We start from the raw sequence: 24,290 nt of genomic DNA, 5'->3' as shown, positions 1-24,290 counted from the left end.
ATAGCATCATATGACCCCTTTAAATATAATTTACAAATAATTAAATCCATTCAATATGAACGTTCTGTTAAACTTTGTGTTCTATTAATATTTAGAGTTTGCTTTGTGTGTTAACAGCAGTGGGAAGCAATTAAGTATCATTATCCTTTTTGTATTATACATGCATTACAATTCATTAAATTCATTAAAAATGATCCTACATTGCAAAACTGAACAAAAAAAAAAGACTCGTTCGTGGATCAGACCAAAGCCATCTTCCGGCGAGCTGTTATAATGTAACAAAGCCTCGTTTGCTTAAATCACGTTCCTTGGCGAGTCTGATACAAGCTCCAAGCTACTGATTCAAAGCAAAAGTTCAGCAAATGCTTCGAAGCTTCGTGAAGCAGTGTTTCTGTCACTACGAATCTGACAACAATGCACAAACACGGACGGATAAGTGGAGTGAGAAGGGTTAAGTTTTAGCCATAATTCCACCCCCCCCCCCCCCCCCCCCCCAAAAAAAAATAAAAAATATATATATTCGAATATTTATTTCTGAGTAAATCCTTAACTATATCAAAATTCACAGTATTATCCAACTAAATAACTTATTATCTTAAATAATGATAAAACTATAACAACATGAAGTAAATATGAGTCGTCATTTAAAATAGCTAACGTGTGAACCTATTGAATTTACCGAATGATGGTTCCACTCATAGTGTCTGTCTTCCACTACCCTCTCTCTCTCTCTCTCTCTCTCTCTCTCTCTCTCTCTCTCTTCTCTCTCTGGTGTCCCATCCTCTGTCACTAAAATAATCGAGCGGGATATTCTTCTGTTTCACATCTGTCTACAAGCAGACAGTAAAGAAGAGCGCGCTTGAACAAGGATCCCTCAACATTCGATTATTTAATTATCAAAACAGACAACCTGAACATCATGCAGGTAAGATAACGGAGATGAATGCAAAGAAAATATTTTAATCTAGGCTGTTTATAATCCATTATTTGACCTCGAACAAAAAAAATAATAATAATAATAAAATATATAAAAAAAATAAAGTTCTTTTAAGGATCATAGACAGAAATAGCGCGTTCTGATAAACGATAAACTGATTCTGAAATGTAAAGAACCTGATCTACTGTATTTTTATCTTTCTGTGCCTTTCACTTAGAAGTGTTTAGAAACTTATATCCAGTCCTCGTGTTCTCAGATATACAGTTCTGTGCGTTCGGGAATGGTTACAGATTTGGATGTATACCATTAATTAATTAATTATGAATTAAAAATGCACAGTACATAAAGTTTAACACACATGATTTAAACTTTGAGCATTGTGCATATTTCATTCTCTCTCTGATTTTTCTACTCGCAAATGTTGGTTACATCACTGGTAAACAGAGATAAAATTAGTTGAAAAGCCTATTTAACTTTCTTTTAACTTGCTTTCTAACATATTCCGTCACACTTTCTAAACATTTCTGAAGGCTGGTTATCCATACAACAAAGTGGAATCAAAAGTGTGTGTGTGTGTGTGTGAGAGAGAGAGAGAGAGAGAGAGAGAGAGAGATTTAAAGTGTATTAAATTGTCTTGAGAGGAGCCCTAAGCCATTTTCATCTACAAAGTTTGTTGGATGGTGACTTTTATAACCAGTAATCTGATTATTATGTAACACTGTGCCTTCTTTAGACTACTTTAGAACAGCCTGTGTCAGGAATTTGATATCATGCCCTTCATGTCCTTTGGCTAACGTAACATAAGAGGTTTTGGAGGAAATGGGGAAAAGGGCCAGAAATAAATATTTCGATATCTGTACCAGATTACTAATGGTATTTCTTTTAGTTTCTTAGCCCAGTCTACATCAAAATGAGACAACTGTAAGGGAATTTTGGGAAATGTTATCCACATTTTCTTTAAATATTTTACATTGCAACATTGCATATCCCCATCACACTGGTAATATATTTATAGTTGCATACACAAATACTCTCTTAGCCACTTAAACATGGATAAAAATATTGTCTTGCCAGACAAGAAAACAATATAGACACACATGACCTATGACAGCAGCACTTATATAATCATTGGAGAAGGAACAATGTGTTCATATGTAAGTTTCTTGAGTCTGTCATTTTCGAAATGGAAATGAATAGCCCTGATTTAAAGCAAACCCTCCTCTGAAGAATTAATTATCTTAGAACACCCAGTCACCAGTATTTGATGAGTAAGCAGGAATATTTTCTTCTCTTGGTGTGGAATGATGTGTCAAAATGAGAAACCCAGAGACTGTTTAGAGTTTGAAATCATTTTGTACTGTTGTTTTTAAAAATCCAGCTGTACTGCACAAAAAAAATATTTTGGAAAATGAGCCAGTTTTGTGTTTCTCATGTTTCTATTTTGACCTTTAGCCAGTTATTTAAAGCAAGTATTATATTGCTGGAATATCAAATGAGACACTTGCATGACATAAGTAGTATACCATTTGCTAATCTTGGCCAACTCCATGTATCCGTGTATATTTGATCATTATACTTAACAGACAATGAAAGAGGAGGAAGGAAACTGGGTTCTTCTTTGGTTTCTGAAAAACTGAAATGCAGCTTACACTGGTGGGCCTCTGCTTCTGAATTAATGTAATGTTGCCTCTCTACGCTTGCAGACTGATTTAGAATTCAAACACAACATAACTCTAAGTAGTATTTAATAATTCAGTGAACATTCTGTTAAATTCTAAATAGGAAAATGTCTTACTCTCTGGTCTCTGAGAATCTGTCACAAGAAACGCCCAAAGTATACAGCCCAAAGGCAACATCATTGGGCGGGCAGAGAACAAGAAGACTGATTGTCTGTCACTGTTGGGATTTAGTGTACGAACATTTGCACATTTTCAAAGTGTCAGAAATCAAGTTCTCAGCATTGAGGACCCCAGACCTTAACCATGATTCCAAACTAGCATGTGAATACATATGTGGACTAATTTGCTAAACGTTTATTTGTTAAAACAGCCAAGGTCACATACAGTATACACAGAAGATTTAGGAACACCTGGAGAACCAACACCAGAAGACCATATGATTTTTGTCACAACAGCTGAAGTAAAAAGGACTCTGTAGAGACTTAAGGCCACTGACCTAGATCACATCCCCTGCTGGATGCTGAAAGGATGCTCGACCATCTTTAACATCTTACTATGAAAGGGGGGGAAGTTGGGGAAGTAGGGGGGAAGTCATGGCCTAATGGTTAGGGAGTCAGACTTGTAACCCAAAGGTTGTGGGTTCGAGGCTCGTACAGGCAGGGAATGAATGTACAGTGTTCTCTCCCACCTTCAATACTATGACTGATGTGCCCTTGAGCAAGGCACTGAACCCCCAACTGCTCTCCGGATGCAAAAATAGCTACCCACTGCTCCACGTGTGTGTTCATGGTGTGTGTGTGTGTGTGTGTGTGTGCACTTTGGATGGGAGAAATGCAGAGCACTAATTCTGAGTATGGGTCACCATACTTGGCCACATGTCACTTCACCTTACTAGCTGAGTATGTTTCAAAACTGCCACCATTATCCATATGCCAAAGAAATCATCAATAACCTGCCTTAACGTCTGCCACTCAGTAGCACCCTTTGAGAAATGCTTTGAGCTGCTGGTCATGACTTACACAAAAACCATCAACCCACCCACACTGGACCACTTACAGTTTGCTTACAGACCCAACCATGTCATATGTCTTCCTGGCCCTCTCACACTTGCAGAACAAAGGTTCACTGACTTGAGTTCAGCTTTCAACTCCATTATACCAACATACTCTGCAACTGGATCATGGACATATTTACTGACATATCTCAAGCAGTAGGGGTCTATAAAAATAGATTGCACTCTTTCACTCTAAACACTGGTGCCCCTCAGGGCTGTGTTCTTCTCAGCCACTTAATGTTTATGTTATTACTCAGGGCTGTGTTGCCCAGCATCAGAACAACCACATCATAAAGTTTGCTGGTGACACAACAGTGGTGGGCACACAAAACAACATGACAGTGTACAAAGAGAATGTGAGAGACCTTAAGGTGTTGGTGCAGTGACACAGTCTCTTGACTCACAATAATCCATCTCCATCTCCTCATACACATCAATAATGAGTACGTTTAAATGGACAACAATATTCATATTTTAATATGGTTAAGAAAATTCTCTGATTAAGGCCATGCCCACAGGTACACAGTTTTTTTATAAAATACGTTTTTCCTTCTTCAGTTTAAAAAAAATCCCTATCTACATGAAAACGCAAATGCATGCTATGATGCACTGTCAAGAGCATGCCAAACCAACAGGTGGCAATATTATCTCAACCCTAAAGCCAAATTTGGCCAATCAGAAGCCTGAAAAAGTTTCCAGTAGACAGAGATAACAGCGCATACTCTGACATCACAAGCCAAACTTTTTCTAAAATCTTGACCTTGGCAGGTCTTTTAAAATATGTTTGGTTTCAGTGACCTGGTGCTGCGTTTGCGTGTCGACAAATGGCCAAACTGCATAAAAATTTCATGAAAACGTTCATGTGGACAGGGCATAAGAATCTACCATGTAAATTGAGATTTTTGATTACCTTAATCTGGCTAGTCATTCTCGAAGTAAACACAAACAAGACATGAAGTATTCCTATTTTAGTCGCATTATTGAAGTGCAGTATAGACATGTAGACACCTTAATCACAGTTTTAAGGTCGTGTAGGACTTTTCGACGCAATTTTGTGAAAGGATACACACAAGACAGTGGTCAACCATTAGACGGCAAACATAAGACCATGGTTTCAACAACGCCATCATCTGTATGCATGTATGTGTAGCATGACAAATATTTAATTGCACTTGAAGCTTTCAGTAAATTAAAAATATCAAGTATGAATTGTGTGCGCTCAAAAAGACAATGAGTTCATATGTTCGTTAAGCAAAAGGGAGAAGATTTTAGTCCAACAAGTCACAAAAAGTCTCTCAGAAATGTAGTTTTTATTTTCCATATTCAAAAGTGAAAAGATAGTGTTTGATTTCTGACCTTTATTGATCGGATTGAAAAAAAAAAATTCAGTGTGCGACTTAATTAAAAATGAAACACCCAAAAACGCAAATGGCATCATAACGAAGATGAACTATATGTCGATATGGCGTCGCATGGGGACGTAATGACGTGTGCAATTAATCGATTTATGTATCATGTAAAATGGGAACATGAAAAGAACATTCTAAAAGCAATTAAACACCTAAATCATAACAATGTCTAATTTAGAATAAGGTAAATAATTAGATTACTGATGTCAATGTAAACGTAGTCAGTAATGGTGAACTTGGTTGGGCACCACTGCTCTAGGATGATTTCAGATAGTGTTGCTCTGAAGTCTGCTTACCTAGTGTCAGTCTTTAATCTGCTCAGTGCTTATCTAAAAAATTAGCACTGGTCTGAAGTCTGCTCAGCTGTTGCTCTATCATTGGTTCAGATAGTGCTGCTCTAGAATAATTTCAGATAAGTATTGCTCTCAAGTCTACTCAGCTAGTGGTGCTCTATAATCTGTTCAGATAGTGCTGCTCTAGAATAATTTCAGATAGTGTTGCTCTTACGTTTACTCAACTAGTGTCGTTCTATAATATGTTCAGTTAGTGCTGCTGTAGAATAATTTCAGATAATGTTGCTCTGAGGTCTACTCAACTAGTGTCACGATAATCTGTTCAGATAGTTCTGCTCTAGAATCATTTCAGATAGTGTTGCTCTGAAGTCTGCTCACCTAGTGTCAATCTTTAATCTGCTCAGATAGTGCTGCTCTAGAATCATTTTGGTTAGCCCTGCTCTGAATTCTGCTAAACTAGTGTCACTCTATAATCTGCTCAGATAGGGCTGCTCTAGAATAATTTCAGATAGTGTTGCTCTGAAGTCTGCTCACCTAGTGTCACTCTTTAATCTGCTCTGATAGTGCTGCTCTATAATATTTTCAGTTAGCACTGCTTTGAAGTCTGCTCAGCTAGTGCCGCTCTATTATCGGTTCGGATAGTGCTGCTCTAGAATAATTTTGGTTAGCACTGATCTGAAGTCTGCTCAGCTAGTGTCACTCAACTTGTGCTGGTTCTCAAGCCTGCTCAAGTAGTACTAGACTTGTTTCTACTCTGGTACCACTTTGACCACTGTGTATGAAATGTGCTATATAAATAAACCTGTCTTTCCATGGTCAGGTGCTCTAGTCGATGTATTGAAAGTTCACTCTGGTGGGGGGTCAAGACAAAGATTATGAAGTTGTTGCAAGAAAGTTAACAATAAATCTGCAACATTTATACGCTAGAATCACCATTATTCTCACCAAATCCACTTATATATCATGCTGCTCCGTTTTCTCTTCTTCCAGTGCAGTGACGCAGCTACCCTGGTGTTCCTGCGGGGAAATCAAGGACTGTTTGTGTTGAAGGTGCCATATGTGGTTGGTTGGGACATGTTGAGTAGTCACTGTGGTCAAGCAAGAGATTAATTGGAGCCTGCTATGTTGACATTGCTTAGCATACAAGATACACTCGGCTGACTCACAATAGTCATGTCAATAATGCAGCAGGTGCCAAGGTCTGTAGGTGACAATGTGACAGTCCAGCACAAATACACAAATGCCCACATGATACTGTGCATTGTTATCAACCAAATCACACTAAAACACAAAAAAATACAGTGAGAAAAGAAACAGTCATGCCCTCTGCAATTAATTTGCTAGCGTGATTATGTAACACTCCCCACTGCTTGTCAGGGCAGATGTGTAGTGAAGCAAATTAGTGCTTGTAGATATTTACAACTCTTAAGTGCTTAAATTCTGTGTATGTTTGGAGAATTAAAAATGTGCTTTATAGTTCTTTCAGTGAGTAATACAAATTCTCTTTCATGGCAATATTTAACACTTGCCGTCCCTCAAAAATTATGCTGGCCCCTGATGTTTTATTGATGCTGTTTTTAAGGAGGTTGAATAATTTAGCGATGCTCTGAATGTTCAGAGCAAAGCTTACTGTCTTTTCATATTCAAATAAGAACAAGAAAAAAGCGAAGGCTCTCACAGGATTCCTCACACCATTCAAGATGAACAATACTTCGCACACGCAAGCGAATTCTCACAGATGTGTGCATTTCCATGAGGACAAGCACATTTTTGAAGACACGTTTAATATTTTTCTTTAAACCTGCAATTCCATAGACAATTTCCTCACTCTTACTTTTATATTTTTGCTCTGTATCACTTTCAGCATGTCTCTCTTACTCATCTTTGATGTGTTTGTCATTTCTGTTGCTGATGGTGGAACTGTCTGTGGGTGGCTGGGGAGCGTGGTAACAACGCCATCAGTTTAACCAATTAAAAATTAACTACAGGGGTAAAATCCCATCCTGATGTGATAATGAAAGTTGTAGGAATCTGGTTCATAATTTGATTCATGGTAAATCATAGGTTTTATCAGAATCACCAGCTTCTCCTTAATTTGATATGTATCTACATAACATATCTGAGAAGACAGTGATGGTTTTTAATAGCAGCACATTTTCTGTGTGACCACCTTGACTTGCTTTTAAGATCTAGGCTCTTTTAATGTGTTTTCTCATTGTCTTTGTCCTCCAGGCAGATAAACAGAAGGGCGTCGATGGAGGTCTGCTGCCTGATGCCAACGGTCGGGATGGAGACCCCAGCGGGCAGAAGGAGAGCGACGGGAAGTGGCAGAAGCCGCGGATCTCCCGCAAGTCCCTCATGAAATGCTGTCTGGTCAAATGGATCATCGCCAGTGCGGCGCCCCAAGGCTCAAGTAAAAACTCAGAAAACGTTTCGAACGCTATGTGCTAGCCATGATCCAGATGGAGGAGTGGAGGGAACAAATTAGAGAGGAGAGGTTTAAATAGCATTCATAAAACTGTATATAGTCCTTTTTAGAAATATACGGTATGGTACTTGCTTCTGCTATAATTTTTTAACAGACATGACCACAGGTAAAATGGCTTTGTGGTTCCATTTATGTGCACTGAGCTCATATATAACATTATTCAAATCAAGAAATGGCTTGAAAGTAGCATATGCTCCACTGCAGGTTTTCCATTTTACGCTTCCTATTCAGTTGTGAACAAAATGCCGCTCCAAGCGACCCTGAAATGTGAAAAAACACACTCCTTGCTCCATTCAGTATCCCACAATTCCACACTAGCTTCTGGTTGTGCTGTTAACACAAGCAAGCGATACAAACCGTGAAATGTCCCCCAGCTGCTTCATTCTATATCAGCAGTCTTGGACCAGTCGTATTACATTAAATACACTCACTGGCCACTTTATTAGGTACACCTTGCTAGTACCACGTGGGACCCACTTTTGCCTTCAGAACTGCCTTAATTCTTCATGGCATAGATTCCACAAGGTGTTCGAAACATTCCTCAGAGATTTTGGTCCATATTGACATGATAGCTGATAACTTAGGTTTTGCTGCACATCCATGATGTGAATCTCCCATTCCACCACATCCCAAAGCTGCTATTGGTTTGAGATTTAAGTAAAGTGAACTCATTGTCATGTTCAAGAAACCAGTCTGAGATGATTTGAGCTTTGTAACATGGTGCATTATCCTGCTGGATGTTGCCATCAGAAGATGGGTACACAGTAGTCATAAAGGGATGGACATGGTCAGCAACAATCCTCAGGTAGGCTGTGGCATTTAAACAATGCTCAATTGGTAATAAGGTGTGCAAAGTGTGCCAAGAAAATATCTCCCACAGCATTTCACCACCACCACCAGCCTGAACCGCTGAGACAAGGCAGTTCTTTTCGCCAAATTCTGAACCTCCCATCTGAATGTTGCAGCAGAAATCACATAACTCCCGCTCACCGGATATTTTCTCTTTTTATTCTTTGTAAATCCTAAAGATGGTTGTGCTTGAAAATCCCAGTAGATCAGCAGTTTTTGAAATACTCAGACCAGCCCGTCTGGCACCAAAAACCATTCCACATTTGAAATCACTTAAATCCCCTTTCTTCCCCATTCTGATGCTCGGTTGAACTTCTGCAAGTCGCTTCTCCACATCTAGATGCCTAAATGCATTGAGTTGCTGCCATGTGATTGGCTGATTAGCAATTTGTTTTACCAAGCAATTCAACAGGTTAACCTAATAAAGTGGCCAGTGACTGTATACAGTAAACTGTTTATGAATTTGATTGGTTGAGCAGCATTCCAAGAGAGCTGATATAAGAGTATAACACGGTTTTGCACTCGTTTTTTATTTATTTATTTATTTATTTATTTATTTTGTTTAAAAAAATACTGTCATTAGTGGTGGGGATTTTTTTAAGTCATGCAATGATTTCAATGATTGACAAAATGTTATAAAATTTGCACACATCACGCATTATTTTGTTTTCTTTTCTGAAAATAAATATCATTACATTAATCACAAGTAATTCCATTTATTTTAGTATTCATTTTATAGGTTTAATAAATTCAATGCAGAAACTGTTTCTGTTTCAGTATATTTTAAAATGTAGTTCATGGCAAAGCAAAATGTTCAGCATATCCTGGTCTTCAGTGTCACATGATCCTTCAGAAATCATTCTAATATTGGTTTGCTACTTAAGACATATTTACTATTATTATCAATGTTTAAAAATGCTTTTTATTTGTTTAATGCATGCTTGCTGAAAAAATTGTGGATTTTGAGTATACCTAAAACTATATATACCACATTCTGTGTATATCTAACATACAGTACTGCTTCTGTTCAGCATCACTGCTTTACCAGACACTCTGAGGTCAAGTTTTCCTCTTCTTACAGCATTGTTCTTTCACTTCTCATCTATTTTTGCTTTCAGTCCTCTTTCACTGCTCCTCCCCCTTCTGCCCCTCTCCCAATTATATTCCAGTGTTGTAGTTAATTATCTTTCTGTAACAAAAAATATGTTTTAGTCCGTGTTATATGCAGTGCTTGTGCTGTATTAAATATGTAACCTGTGTTAAACTGCTCAGAGAGTGTGTGAGCTGCAACATCCATGGTAAATAATTGGCAAAGCACCTTTGTACATGTGTGTAGACAGTAGCGTTTGTGTGTGTGTGTGTGTGTGTGTGTGTGTGTGTGTGTGTGTGTGTGTGTGTGTGTGTGTGTGTGTGTGTGTGTGTGTCATACATCTGTAAGGCTGAGACCCCAGTTCACTTATATCCCTTCAGTCCAATAGCATTTCTTGTAGCCTGTTACAGTGTCATCTAGTTTCTTTTTCTATATTCAAACAAGCCTTTGACCCTTGCCTGGTCACTTTGCCCAAAAATCGTCAGATGTCTTTATGTGCTTTTAAAATAGGGAAATTTACATTAGGACAAATTACATTTCTTGTTGATTTTTTAGAGGCTCCCTGGACCAGTGACCAAAATAGCATGCTGCTGAATCAGGTGCAACATATGATACTGTTTCACCTCTTGAAACAAACCATCTGGGACTCCAGACAGCCTCAGAAAATAAAATGAACTGTGACTGGAGGTTGTTAAAATCAGGTTGTTTTCAAATTACTTTCTCATTACTTAAGCCTCTAAACACTTTTTTAAATGCTTTTTGTGAGCCCAGCATTTAGTACGGCACAAGAATACGAGCAGTGAGGAGCTCTGCTTCCCATTTGATGTAATCCACTAAATCCAATCAATTAAATAAGCACAATTATTTTCCATTTAAATACTATGACATGGATAATTAAAAATCTACTTAATTTAATTAGCGGTTGAACCTAGAGGCTACACTACTCCATCATTTGAACAATTCATTCTGATTGGTTAGTTTTTACTCAAGAAAGGCATACTCTGTACCACACTAAGCAGATCACTACCTGATTATAAGAGACATAAGAGAGTTTGTTTGAAGAATGCAAAGACATGAAGTTGAGATAGCAGAGGTTGCAGAAATTCAGAATAGATCAGAGGAAGAAACCAGGACAGACTCCCAAGTAGTCAAAGTCCAGCTGAACTCCCTCTGTACTCTGTAGTGTGAGCCCAACAGATGGCAGTGTGCCTTTGAAGATGGCAAATATGGAGAGCTTTCAGGACTACAGTTACCTTAGGCTGTGGGCGTAGAGAAATGCCAAATAAACTAGTGTAACGTATTTTGTAACAAGTAAAAATTCAACAGCTTTGCATGATCATGTAAGGAGTTCAACAAAATTATTAAAGGTCATATACCCTACCAGGTTTGTCGTCACAATAGAATTATTTTATTTATGTATAATGTCACAAAAGATTTCTGTTTCTATAGAATGTTGTTCTTTTCAACTTTCTATTCATCAGTAAATCCTTGCGGGGGCCGGGGTCGGGGGGGGGGGATGTCACAGTTTCCACAAAAATATTAACATTGATAACAAAAAGAAATGTTCCTGGAGCATCAAATCAGAAGCTAGTTTCTGAGGATCATGTGACACTGAAAACTGGAGTAATGATGCTGAAAATCCAGCTTTGCATAACACATATTGCATTTCAAAATGTATTCATACAGAAAACAGTTATTATAAATTGTAATTTCACAATAATACTTTATATTTCACAATATTGTTGTCAAACTGCAAAACAATAACTGTGTGTGTGCCTTATATTTCTAATATTTCAAGTTTCCTAGTTATCCCTCAGCAGTGAGACTTGTGTAGGTGCAACGGTCCGTGATGTAATATGCTGACATTTCTTCTTGAACATAGGAAATGTGATTTATTACTGCAATACAGCTTGACAGCCACAGAGAAATGCTGACAATAATTATCGGATAACTGTAGAATTCATGAAGTAATCTCACTGTTCCTGTTGAGATGGTTTTCCTTATTAACTACTATCCGATTCTGTACTGCTTTGGCTTTATCCGAGTCAGATTAATATGTATGTAGTTCTCACATTTACATTTCACCTAAATCCTGGCTTACTTTTCAGGGTGTGTAAATAATTACAAGCAAAGTAAGAGCCCAAGACATCTATTAGTAATCCCTCATGTTTGATGTATCATACTCATAGACTATAATGCTGTTTCAGCAACAAGGCCATTAAATTAAGAGCTGCGCTGAGTTTTAATCACTTATATGGAGACACTCTCCTGAGATAATAGTCACCCTCATGCTTACTATAAAGTCTGTAATGCATGGCCTATAAAAAGCATGCACAGCAGTATTTAAATTACATAAAATGAACTCTTCATGGTTGAACGTTATACTACCTTTCAAACTTTTGGGGTGTCAGTATTTATTTCTATGTATCACAATTTCCACAAAAGATATTAAGCAGCGCAACTGTGATAACAAAAATGTGCCAAATCAGCATATTAGAATGATTTCTGAAGGATCATGTGACACTGAAGACTGGAGGAATGATGTTGATGTTAAAATATATATAATATTTTACAATATCACTATTTTTTGGTTTATTTTTGTTCAAATGAATGCAGCTTTGACCATAAGAGACTTTCTAAAACCACAAAAGTTAGTCTGAAATTTGGCCTGCTTTTAGTGTCACACAACTGATAGCTTTCCTCCTTGTGCTTATCTTGCATATTTGTCAAAGAATTCTTGTTTGCTTTGTAACTTCATGCAGACAGAGACTTAAGAGCAAGTTCAGAGAGTTTTAAAGTTAGTTTCTGGCAGGCCCCGTCCTCTCCTCGTGTATTGATTTCCCCCCGATTCTCTGATGCCTGAGCCCGGTTTAAACTCATGCATTAATAAATGCAAACTCATCAGCAGTCATCTTTCCTCTCCCACACTCAGGCCTTTGATGGGTAAAGTTTTTCATGTTATCAGTGATTAGTATATCTTCCTTCAAAATTCTGATGCACTGTTCTCATTTGAATATAAACTAGGGCTTCCAATTGATTCAGATTAATTGCATTATATGCATTAATTCATTGAATTACTCAAAAATCATAGGGGGCTTTAGAGACAAAAAAAAAATTTTTTTTTTTCATATAGTGGGTTTTTGCATCTCACTGCATATATGCCACTTTTCTAAGAAGCTGCATCAACTTCACAGCATTCAGAGTTCACTCTGCTCCTCAGTTTAAATGGGCACAAAGCTTTTGGTTTCATGTATCTAGACAGCTGATGAGAAAAGAGAGCAGGAAAGCATAGTTAAGTATTGCACATTATTTTTACATAGGAAAGAGCCATAAAATAGTCATAATGTCCTTCCGCTAATGCATCAACACTTAAGAGCATGTTTGTTAGTGAAGCAGACCTACAGTAGGCAGTAATGTCATGATTCTTTATGGATGTTTTAATACGTATTGTACAGTAGATGCTGAGGATAGACATTATTAGGCAAGTTTAATCTTAAATGGTCTAGCCAGTCACCAATAGTCTGATGATTGTGACGTGCAGGTTCATATTAAATGATTTTATTGCACAAATGATTTATGAACATAGCATATTTGATTTATCTGCTCTCTATTTATTTATTTTTATTTATTTTTTTATGCATTAAAGTAGTTTATTTTTTAAACTGTACTGTTTACTTTCTATAAATGTAATGCTTCTTATATTTTTTAAATATTTTATTTGCTTTAGATGTCTCAACTTCATAACAACTTTATTTAAGCCATGTACTTGACTCTGAATATTGATTCTGTGGTCAGATATTCTTGTTTAATGACAACTAAATGCTTGGTTTCTTACTAAAATTGCTTCAGGCAAGTTTTCCTATGTATCTCATATTACTGCATGATCTTTTTCTCCTAACATAATAAAATAAGTTGAACTGAAATCAATATTTCATATCCCTTTATCACATTTCATTTATTTATCTGGCAAGTAGCCATGTAATAAGTGGGATAATGTACAGTAAGCCTGTCATTATAATGAAAGAAACCCCTTTTAGACTCCTTTTACAGAGATCCAAGACCCCTCTTGTACTGTATGTCCAGCTATATTAATAAAGTCTGTAGTTTTGTATCATGTAAGTAAATGAATGATGCACCCGTTCAACCGCATCTAAACATACATTATGGCTGGCTCATCATTGTGCATTATTGTTAAAGAGATGGAGAGGGAAGAGGGAGTGTCTGAGTCAGGACATCAGACTCTTTCGGTGCTCTATAAGGAATATAGGCTGAGGAGGACCACGACGCACCAGTCTGTGGAGACCAAAGCTGAAGGAGCTTTCCACATGCTTGATGTTGTTATAGAGATACATGGATGAGGATGTGAAGGAACTCTGAAGACTTTATCAAACTTGTTGCTGCTGAAACATTGATGAGATGAGTTGCTTTTCCTAAAACTGTCCATTTGAAGTCTAGCATGACCTCTTGACCTTTGTACGTTTTCTTTAAGGGATCGTATAGCTTATTAGAGCTCGTTGCAATGGCTATTCAGGGCATGGAGCTGTTTGCAGTTGCTGTAGTGATTCTTCTGTTTATAATGGTGCTCAAACAGTTTGGCATGACGGAGCCGCTGTCGTTGGACGGTAAGAACAACCGTATGGTTTTGATGTTGGCCCTAGATTAATGGAAAAAGGGTAAATGTGTAGTAGGAGCTGGTTATACCTGATCACAAAGGTTGCATAAATACTCAAAATACAGTAATAATGTGAGATGTTATTACACTTTTAAATAATTTTATGGTATTTGAATACATCTTTAAAAATATTTATTTCTGTGATTTTTAGCATCATTTCTCCAGTCTTCGGTGTCACATGATCGTTCAGAAATTATGCCAATATTCTGATTTCCTTTCATTTGTATAACCTTAATATTTTTAGCACTCTTTGATGAATAGAAAGATCAAAAGAATAGCATTTTCTGAAATGGAGGTGGATGACATGCAATTGTTGTACAATCCAACTAACGTGTTGTTTTTCCATTGCTTCCTCTAAATTCCTCTCTTATTTCTATAATCTCTAAATCCCTTCCCTTTTTATGTTCTCGTATGCCTCATAGATGGTGAGTAAATGTCAAATAGATCAGTGCTTCTCAGCTGGTGGGTTGCCAGGTATTATTAACGTTGTTGGAAGAAAAACAATGCTAAATGCAAAGGAACAAACTTATTTCAGCAAATTCGTTTGTCATTTGATAGAAGCCAAATTATGCATATTGCAGAATTACATAAGATTGCGTTACATGACCCAGTTCTCAGGAATTATGAACAAAATGATTGAAAATAAAGAAAACATAACAATAAATACAGGTTAATAACTCAACTACTGTTATTTGTGTTCAACAAAAGAGGAAAATAATTTTCTTATTCAGCCTGTGTCATGTTGTTTGGGCCTGTGCTGTTTAAATGGACTTTGTCAAACAGATGTGTGCTTAATTGTATTGGATGTGAACTTATAGTGTACTTCAGATCTTAAAAATATACTTTAAAAAACTGCTTGCACGTAACATAACATTAATAAAATAAAAGGCCTCTTCTGTATATTTAAAGATACTTTTTTTTTTTACTGTTTAAGTATGGTTTTAAAAAGAGTACTTTGTAATAATGTCAAATTAACCTTAAAGTACATTTTAATAATTTAATTATTGTTTAAAGACAGAATTTAATTGTTGTAGTCATCATTTGTCGTGCTTTGAAGATGAGCATACTATAGCACATGTTCTCGTTTCTAATTTTATCTGTAGTGTGTTATTTGTTATTAAGTTAATAAATCATTATATCATTACAAATATATTTAACGTTTCAATAGAATTACATTAAAGTATAATTTAGTTTACTACAAATGCTTGTCAGTACATTCAGCATTACATTTCTAAAACACTAGAAGTAATTATGAAATTTATTTTCTTACTCGGTTGTGTCAAAAAGCATAAAAAATTTCAATCAATTGCATTTGCATTAACATCTAACATGCAATTAAATGTCCGAAAGCATTACATTCAAGTAAGCGTAGTTCTTTTTTACAAGGGTGACAGATTTTTCATTTTAAGGAAATTTTTGTATGTTAACCAATTTTGGGTTCTTGATATGGGGTCACCACTTGACGTCCAATTAAAATTTTGGGCCCTGAAGCGAAACCAGTTGAGAATCACTGATATCGATCTGTCCTGGTCTCCCGTTCCGGCCCATCTATCTCCCCAACATCTGTTCTCCTGTGGTTTATTCAGTGTCTATTTTTGTCTTTCTCTTTCACCCCAAATATGTGGCTGTCCTTTCACTTGCACTCCATGCTTTATCTGTTTCCTTCTTTACTGTCCTGTCCTTAGCGCAGCACAACTGATGTCAGTCACTCTCCTCTCCTCTCCCCTTCTCTCCTCTCCTCTCCTCTCCTCTCCTCTCCACTCCTCATCTCCCTCTCCTCATCTCTCCTCCCCTCTCCTCGTCTCTCCTCTCCTCTCCACTCCTCATCTCTCCTCTCCTCTCCAATCCTCATCTCTCATCTCCTCATCTCTCCTCTCCTCTCCCCATCTCTCCTCTCCACTCCTTTACTCATCTCTCCTCTCCTGTCCTCTCCTCTCTTAATCTCTCCTCTCCACTCCTCATCTCTCCTCTCCTTTCCTCTCCTCATCTCTCCTCTCCTCTCCCATCTCTCCTCTCCTGTCCTCTCCTCTCCTAATCTCTCCTCTCCACTCCTCATCTCTCCTCTCCTTTCCTCTCCTCATCTCTCCTCTCCTCTCCCCATCTCTCCTCTCCTGTCCTCTCCTCTCCTAATCTCTCCTCTCCACTCCTCATCTCTCCTCTCCTTTCCTCTCCTCATCTCTCCTCTCCTCTCCCCATCTCTCCTCTCCTGTCCTCTCCTCTCCTAATCTCTCCTCTCCACTCCTCATCTCTCCTCTCCTTTCCTCATCTCTCCTCTCCACTCCTCATCTCTCCTCTCCTCTCTTCATCTCTCCTCTCCTCATCTCCTCTCCACTCCTCATCTCTCCTCTCCTCTCCTCATCTCTCCTCTCCTTTCCTCTCCTCATCTCTCCTCTCCTCTCCCCATCTCTCCTCTCCTGTCCTCTCCTCTCCTAATCTCTCCTCTCATCTCCTCTCCTCATCTCTCCTCTCCTCATCTCTCCTCTCCTCTCCCCATCTCTCCTCTCCTGTCCTCTCCTCTCCTAATCTCTCCTCTCCACTCCTCATCTCTCCTCTCCTTTCCTCATCTCTCCTCTCCACTCCTCATCTCTCCTCTCCTCTCCTCATCTCTCCTCTCCTTTCCACTCCTCATCTCTCCTCTCCTCTCTTCATCTCTCCTCTCCTCATCTCTCCTCTCTCCTCTCTCCTCTCCTCTCCACTCCTCTCCTCTCCTCTCCTCTCCTCTCCTCTCCTCATCTCTCCTCTCCTCTCCTCTCCTCTCCTCTTCTCTCCTCATCTCCCCTCTCCTCATCATCTCTCCTCTCATTTGTCCTCTCCTAATCTCTCCTCTCATCTCCTCATCTCTCTACTCCTCTTCTCTCCTCTCCTCATCTCTCCTCTCCTCTCCTCATCTCTCCTCTCCTCTCCTCTTCTCTCCTCATCTCCCCTCTCCTCATCATCTCTCCTCTCATCTGTCCTCTCCTAATCTCTCCTCTCATCTCCTCATCTCTCTACTCCTCTTCTCTCCTCTCCTCATCTCTCCTCTCCTCATCTTTCCTCTCCTCATCTCCCCTCTCCTCATCTCTCTACTCCTCTTCTCTCCTCATGCTCTCTCTCTGACAGACAGCGCTGACAGTGATCTGGAGTTGGCCATGGTGCGGCATCATCCGGAGGGCCTGGAGCAGCTCCAGGCTCAGACCAAGTTCACTAGGAAGGAGCTTCAGTCGCTCTACAGAGGCTTCAAAAACGTATGACTGCATAAGAAGTTTGAGATTATCACAAGTTAAAGTTTCCTTCTTATGTTAGATTAGGTTCTTAGGTTCATATTATGTTTCTCAATAGGAGTGTCCCAGCGGATTGGTGGATGAGGAGACGTTTAAATCGATCTATTCCCAGTTCTTCCCTCAAGGAGGTAGAGTGATTACCACATTTACAGCTCTTATTTGGTGGCGCTTGATTAGTGTGGATATAATCTTGGTTCAAGTACATTATGGTAGTGAGACGAGCCAGGCATCTTCAGGAGAATGTATGTCATTTTGCTGTACACTTGATGCCATAGAAGAACCTTCACTCAAAAAAATGAAATGTTGGGTTTAATTAAAAATATTATGTCAAATGGTTCCACGCAATTTGTTTAGGTAATCTCAACAAACAATCATTTAGTTAATTTTACAAAAGAAGTTTAAGTAAACTTAACTTAACAAACCTTAGTAGAGTCAACAAACAACGATTGGGTTAATTGTACATGAAAATTGTAATTAATGATGACAAAAAAATTGTATAATGCCACATCAGACACACCACCCCCATTAATTAGGATTTAATAAGTCCATAACACTGAATCAATCAATCAGAGAGCAGCTGCTCAATACAACTCTCATATACCTTATCTTAATTACAGTTCATCAAACAGATCACAAACATTTGAAATGCAATGTTGCATTTTGAACTATTTGTTGATCTGTTTTGTTCTAAAATATATCACAACAAGATTATTAAATCAAACTTGATTATTTATTACTCACGTACCTATCTAATGGTGCTACACTTCTGCAAGAGGATGACAGAACAACAATTACCCATAATACACTGCAAAATCCTCAGCCAATGAGATTCAAGTCTGTATTGGTTTTATTAATCTGTTACTTTTATGCAACAATGTTATGTTGGCTGAACAAATAATTTTTAAGTAAAGCTGACAATACACACTTTTTTTTGAATGAACTAGACTAAATTAAGTTCATATTGTTAAATTATTTTTTTAAGTAATCACAACATGAACGGATTAAGTAAAATTGGCAAAAGTCAAATTACATTTTTTTTAGTGTTTTTTGATTACCTATTTAACATCTGAAGAACAATTCTGTTTCATAAAAGGTTGTTTGTGGTGAAAGAGGGTTCTTCAGATTGTAAAAAGGTAAGAAAGAGATGGTTCTTTAAAGAACCTTTGACTGAATGGCTCTTTGTGGATCCAAAAATGGTTCTTATCATCACTGTGAAGAACCTTTTAAGCACCGCACCTTTATTTTGAAGAGTGTAATGGAATAACATTTATTACATGTACTAAATAAGTTTGTTGTTGTTGTTATTAATACATATAGATATTTTAATGAATTTTTATGCATTAATGCATTTATTTAATTTTATAATTAACACTAAAATTGTTTTACATGGTGTACATTTAAATGACTATAACATTACACATATATAATATTCTTTATATTATACATTACTTATTACTATGTTATTGATTTCATTTTATAAATTTATTTAAGACTTTATTACAAAATCTGTAAAAGTCATAATAAAGACAGAGCAAGTGTGTCCAATTTTTTGTCTGGTATAAGTTATAAAATCCAAATATTAAGCATCAAGTTAAGAATAATTAAAAATCATCTATTTTTTGCAGATGCAACCACATACGCACACTTCCTTTTCAATGCTTTTGACATGGACAGAAATGGCTCTATACGTTTTGAGGTAAGGAACATATATATATATATATATATATATATGCAAACCACTTGCAAAAAATTGTAATTTGAAAGGCTGCAGCTCCATGTTATATTACTACTGTATATTCAACTCAAATGTCTATATTCAAGTAAATCAGAAGATTAACAATGTTATCTACCATCTAGATTTTAATTATATCAGAGGAACAAAAAAAGAAGGTTAATTACTCCTGGTATTTTTACACCTCCATCACTGGGTTCATTATCAACAGAACATGAATGTTAGTCCAACAGACAATCATAAGTGAGAATATTACATTTAGTTTTGTTTTTTAATCAACCGTAGTATGGGTCTCATTCATGAAACACGAGCAGAACGAATTTTTGTGTAAATCGCGTGTAAAGTGGTTTTGGCGTAAATTTTCGGATTCATTAAAACGTTCCTATTTTCCAAATGTTAGTTGGTACGAAAGAAATCTACACCTGCTCCCAGCCACACGTAAATAGTGCGTTTAACTTCTGAATGTTTTGCTCATTAATACGGCTGCATTTTAATTCACCTTAATCGGTTACATATTTACACAGCATTTTGAAAAAAAATATTATATATATTAATTACATACGGTTTTTCTTTTAACTTTTATTATGAGAGCCAGTAATAGGATCTGTAATATGCTTCCAAACTTCCTTTTTTAGGACCTGATACGCCACTAGTATGCTTGAAAATTAAATGTGGCGTTTTGAATGAACTTCTGATAATAAAACTTCAATTTCTGCAGCTGAGAAATGTTTCTTTTTCAGTCGCTTTTGAGAAGACATGTTGAAATCCTTCGTTTGGTGTCATAATATGATGCTCACATATAGTTGTCAGTTGGATTTAATGGGCGTGATTTATGGTAATTGAGAGTGAGCGTGCACGCGCGTCCCATTTACGACTGATTGGAATTCATTAACACACACACACATTTCACTATCACATCTGACGTTTACGAAGTTTTTGTGAATCAGGAGAAGAGTTTTCGGGAAGTTCTCTTTACGCGCAAATCACTCAGATATTTACTCGTATATTTACGAATGTTTCATGAATGAGACCCTATGTGTGTATTTTGCAGGACTTTGTAATCGGCTTGTCTGTTCTGCTTCGAGGTTCTGTGACAGAGAAACTGAGGTGGGCCTTTAACCTGTATGATATTAATAAAGACGGCTACATCACCAAAGAGGTACTAAACAATAGTACAAAACAAACTGACATCATCTCAATATTACACCTGTTTGGCATTGTTACCACAATTAACATTCACTTTCTTCAGGAAATGCTGGCTATAATGAAGTCCATCTATGACATGATGGGTAGGTACACCTTTCCTTGTGTAAAAGACAACGCTGCATTTGAACACGTGGAGAAATTCTTCCAGGTAACAAACTTTTAACAATCCCATGGAAAGATATCAGCCAGCCATTATCACCACTAAACTCTATAAACACCTTTATTTCAGAAAATGGACCGAAACAGAGATGGTGTTGTAACCATAGATGAGTTCATAGAGACCTGTCAGAAGGTAGGCCTCACGTCGTAAGAAATCACACTTATCTGTATGTTTTGACATGAAAGAGTTTTCAGCTAATATGAAAATAAACTGTAACTCAAAACTTCCTCTCTAGTCCAAAAAGGAAGTTTATCAAAAACTAAGCTACAAAAACAACTAGTTCGGAAATACTTCAGAAATAGTTAACACGGGACCAGTGAAAATAATTATTTTATTTTATAACAGGATGGGAAAAGGGCATAAAATACTAAATTCTGAATAGTTTTAACACAAAAATCTGAACTAGCATTATACATAAGTGTATATATATATATATATATATATATATATATATATATATATATATATATATATATATATATATATATATATATATATATATATATATATATATATATATATATATATATATATATATATATATGATTTGACACCTTTAATATTGTTTTCATGCATCTGCAGTTCCTCTCTATTCATAATAATAAAAATATAATAATAATAATAATTATTATTATTATTATTATTATTATTATTATTATTATTATTATTATTATTATTATTACACAAAAGCATGACACTTGGTTTGATAAGTTATTATTATAATTTTCAAGCTACAAAAAAAATGGTTTTGAAATAAGAACAACAATAATTATCATAAGAACTTTTATTATTATTATTATTATTATCATTGTTATTATTTTACAAAAGCATGTCACTTGGTTTGATAGTTAAATACTATTATTATTATTATTATTATTATTATTTTTATTATTATTATCAAGCTACAAAACAACTATAAGTAATTATAATAAGAACTGTTATTATTATTATTATTATTATTATTATTATTATTATTATTATTATTATTATTAGACAAAACCATGCCACCTGGTTTGGTAGTCAAATATTATTATATCTTTGAATAATAGTTTGATATTATTTAATAAAATGTATTTAAAAATTATGCTACAATAACTTGAGTTTGAAATAACAACAATTATAATAATAGCTATTATTATTAATTTTTTATTATTATTATTTATTATTATCCAAAAGCATCCCACTTGGTTTTGCACTTGGATATCATTAGAATGTTTAATATTATTTAATGAAATGTATTAAACATCAGGGTACAAAAAACTTGGGTTTAAAATATTAACCTATATTTGCATATCAGCAATGCCAATTTGGAACTGTCTGAAAAGTAGGAGTGAACACATTATAAATCAGCTTGACTCATGAATATTAATTTGTGACATTTGCCAGTAGAAAATAAACAGAAATAAACAGCCTGATTAATAAGACGATGTAAAATGGACATGAAAAAAATCTATTCTGAGTTGTTTTGGCACAAAAATCTTCACTAACAATACACAGACAGTGAAAGCTTCGAAGGAAAAGATGACCTCTTGAAATGGTCTTGTTTTGATGTCTTGTCTAAAAGTATCTGCGGTTGTGCACCATGCATAGACAGAAGCATCAGAGTTAATGTCAGAGAAATGTCAACACTAAACTGATTTATGTTGATACGGAGGCTCTCACTGTCAGCGCCAGACATTTTCTTAACTCTGTCTAACATGAAGCTGTCAGCAACGATCTGCGACTGACGCTTTCCCTGCCTCTGCTGTTTTATTAGGACGAGAACATTATGAGCTCCATGCAGCTGTTTGAGAATGTCATCTAGAGCGCAGCGGGAAGTGCAGAGTGATCCTGGCTCTTTTTCCACATCGACTCTCAGCATCGTTCCATCAGTCCTCGAGCGCTCCACAGGGACACTCTAGAAACACTTGTGTTTTGTACCTAGGCCTTGCACATCATCTGTAGCATGTGAATGAATATTCTGATTGATTGCATTGAATGCTTTAACAAAAGGATTTGGGTCAGTTTAATCTTCAGCATTCAAGACTCATTTGTATATATGTAGATATATGTGTTCTCTTAAACTGATTTCTGCCTAGATAAATGAACTTTAGCATGTTTGCCTGCTATTTGTCTTTTTTTTTTTTTTTTTACAAAAAACATTGAGGCATCTGTGAATTAATCCATGATGTGCATATCTCGGTATACTGTAAAATTGTTCATTTAAGAGAAAGTGAAGTGACGTGTGTCTATATTAGGCCATGACTTATTTATGTATTATTTCACATAATTACGTAAGTACATTATGCTAAATTCAAACAAAGAAATATAGATTTATTGATTTGTTGGTTGTCTTTTGGAAGGAATGTGCTTAAATTCTTCCTTTTATTTCAATTTCAATGGTGTTACAGTTTTTCTATGTTAAATATTAGGTAATTAAATATACGTTTCAACAAAGAGAGACAAAAAACATTATCAGACATTTGCATTAGTCAAGTACTAATCCAGACAATTGTTTCATTGTTCAGCTATTATTTTATTATTTATTTATTTATTTATTTTTATGTATAAATAATGAACTTTTACTCATGCATTTATTTACTATATTCAGTGGTGTGGCACAGTATATTGTAATGTTATATGTATTTACTTGTTTTAATTGGGAAGTAATGGGCTTAAATTCATGAACTGTGTTAGATACATATTTCGGGAACTAACCCTTTAATAGGTATGTAAACAGTATCCCAGTGACCAAGATATCTTGAATCAGTTATATAAGCATCCACAAGATGGCAATGCAGTGCTCAAACCCGCTTGTTACCAGAGGAACAGATACAAATTCAAGCAGGCAGCACAAGTGAAAGCAGCCTTTGCATCAATTGAGTCATCCCTTCTCTTCTCTCTCTCTTTATCTCTTTGACTCTGTTTCACTCTGGTTTATGAGTCGAAACCTACTCATAGTATAACTGGCACCATTCACATCATAACCTATAAAGCTTCCACTTTTTCTGGGTCACCTTTGCTTCCTCAAACACGGAGAAACAATTCATTATTATATTAAACATGTGCCTCCTCAGAATAAAAGTCTTGTATATGGAGAAAGAAACACACGTAGGGAAATAAGGCTTTGGCACACACAGCACTCTCACAATACTGAGATTTTAAAGATATAAATGTTTACATGAAGCATATTTCTATTCATTGTATTACTTTGGTAAGCACACTTTTCAGTTAAATAAAGGACATTATGTGTTCACTAGTATTGCATTCAAGGGACGGTGTGTTAACATCTGCCCCAATGGACAATCCACAGGCCTGTTTATGTAGCGTATTTCCTGTCAGGCCCAGCAAAACATCAAAACGGTGGCTATCTGTGCTAGTAATTATCTTGACGTGCATGTTGAACTGTAGTTGAGCGCAGAGTGTGCATATCTGCGGCGTATGGGAGGAAGTCTGACCCAAGAGAAAATAGCTGCGACTTC

The 24,290-nt window shown here is 36.4% G+C and overlaps 1 protein-coding gene across 2 annotated transcripts; it reads left to right on the top strand.

The window, feature by feature from the left end:
* Positions 1 to 770: 770 nt before the first annotated feature.
* Positions 771 to 24,190, top strand: kcnip3b (Kv channel interacting protein 3b, calsenilin). 2 transcript variants are annotated; one of them, XM_052567929.1, is made up of 9 exons: positions 771 to 925; positions 7,605 to 7,785; positions 17,571 to 17,695; positions 17,790 to 17,859; positions 19,357 to 19,427; positions 20,515 to 20,622; positions 20,713 to 20,817; positions 20,899 to 20,961; positions 22,586 to 24,190. In XM_052567929.1, exons 1-9 carry the CDS (start codon positions 920 to 922, stop codon positions 22,631 to 22,633), a joined length of 777 nt encoding a protein of 258 aa, XP_052423889.1. In that variant the 5' UTR covers positions 771 to 919; the 3' UTR covers positions 22,634 to 24,190. The 2 variants fall into 2 exon arrangements, with proteins under 2 accessions (XP_052423889.1, XP_052423890.1); XM_052567930.1 differs by lacking the exons at positions 771 to 925; positions 7,605 to 7,785 and adding an exon at positions 11,329 to 14,421.
* Positions 24,191 to 24,290: the final 100 nt, after the last annotated feature.

This window comes from Carassius gibelio, chromosome B10 (assembly GCF_023724105.1).
Source record: "Carassius gibelio isolate Cgi1373 ecotype wild population from Czech Republic chromosome B10, carGib1.2-hapl.c, whole genome shotgun sequence".
Taxonomy (NCBI): domain Eukaryota; kingdom Metazoa; phylum Chordata; class Actinopteri; order Cypriniformes; family Cyprinidae; genus Carassius; species Carassius gibelio.
This window is presented reverse-complemented; position numbering and strand designations above follow the sequence as displayed.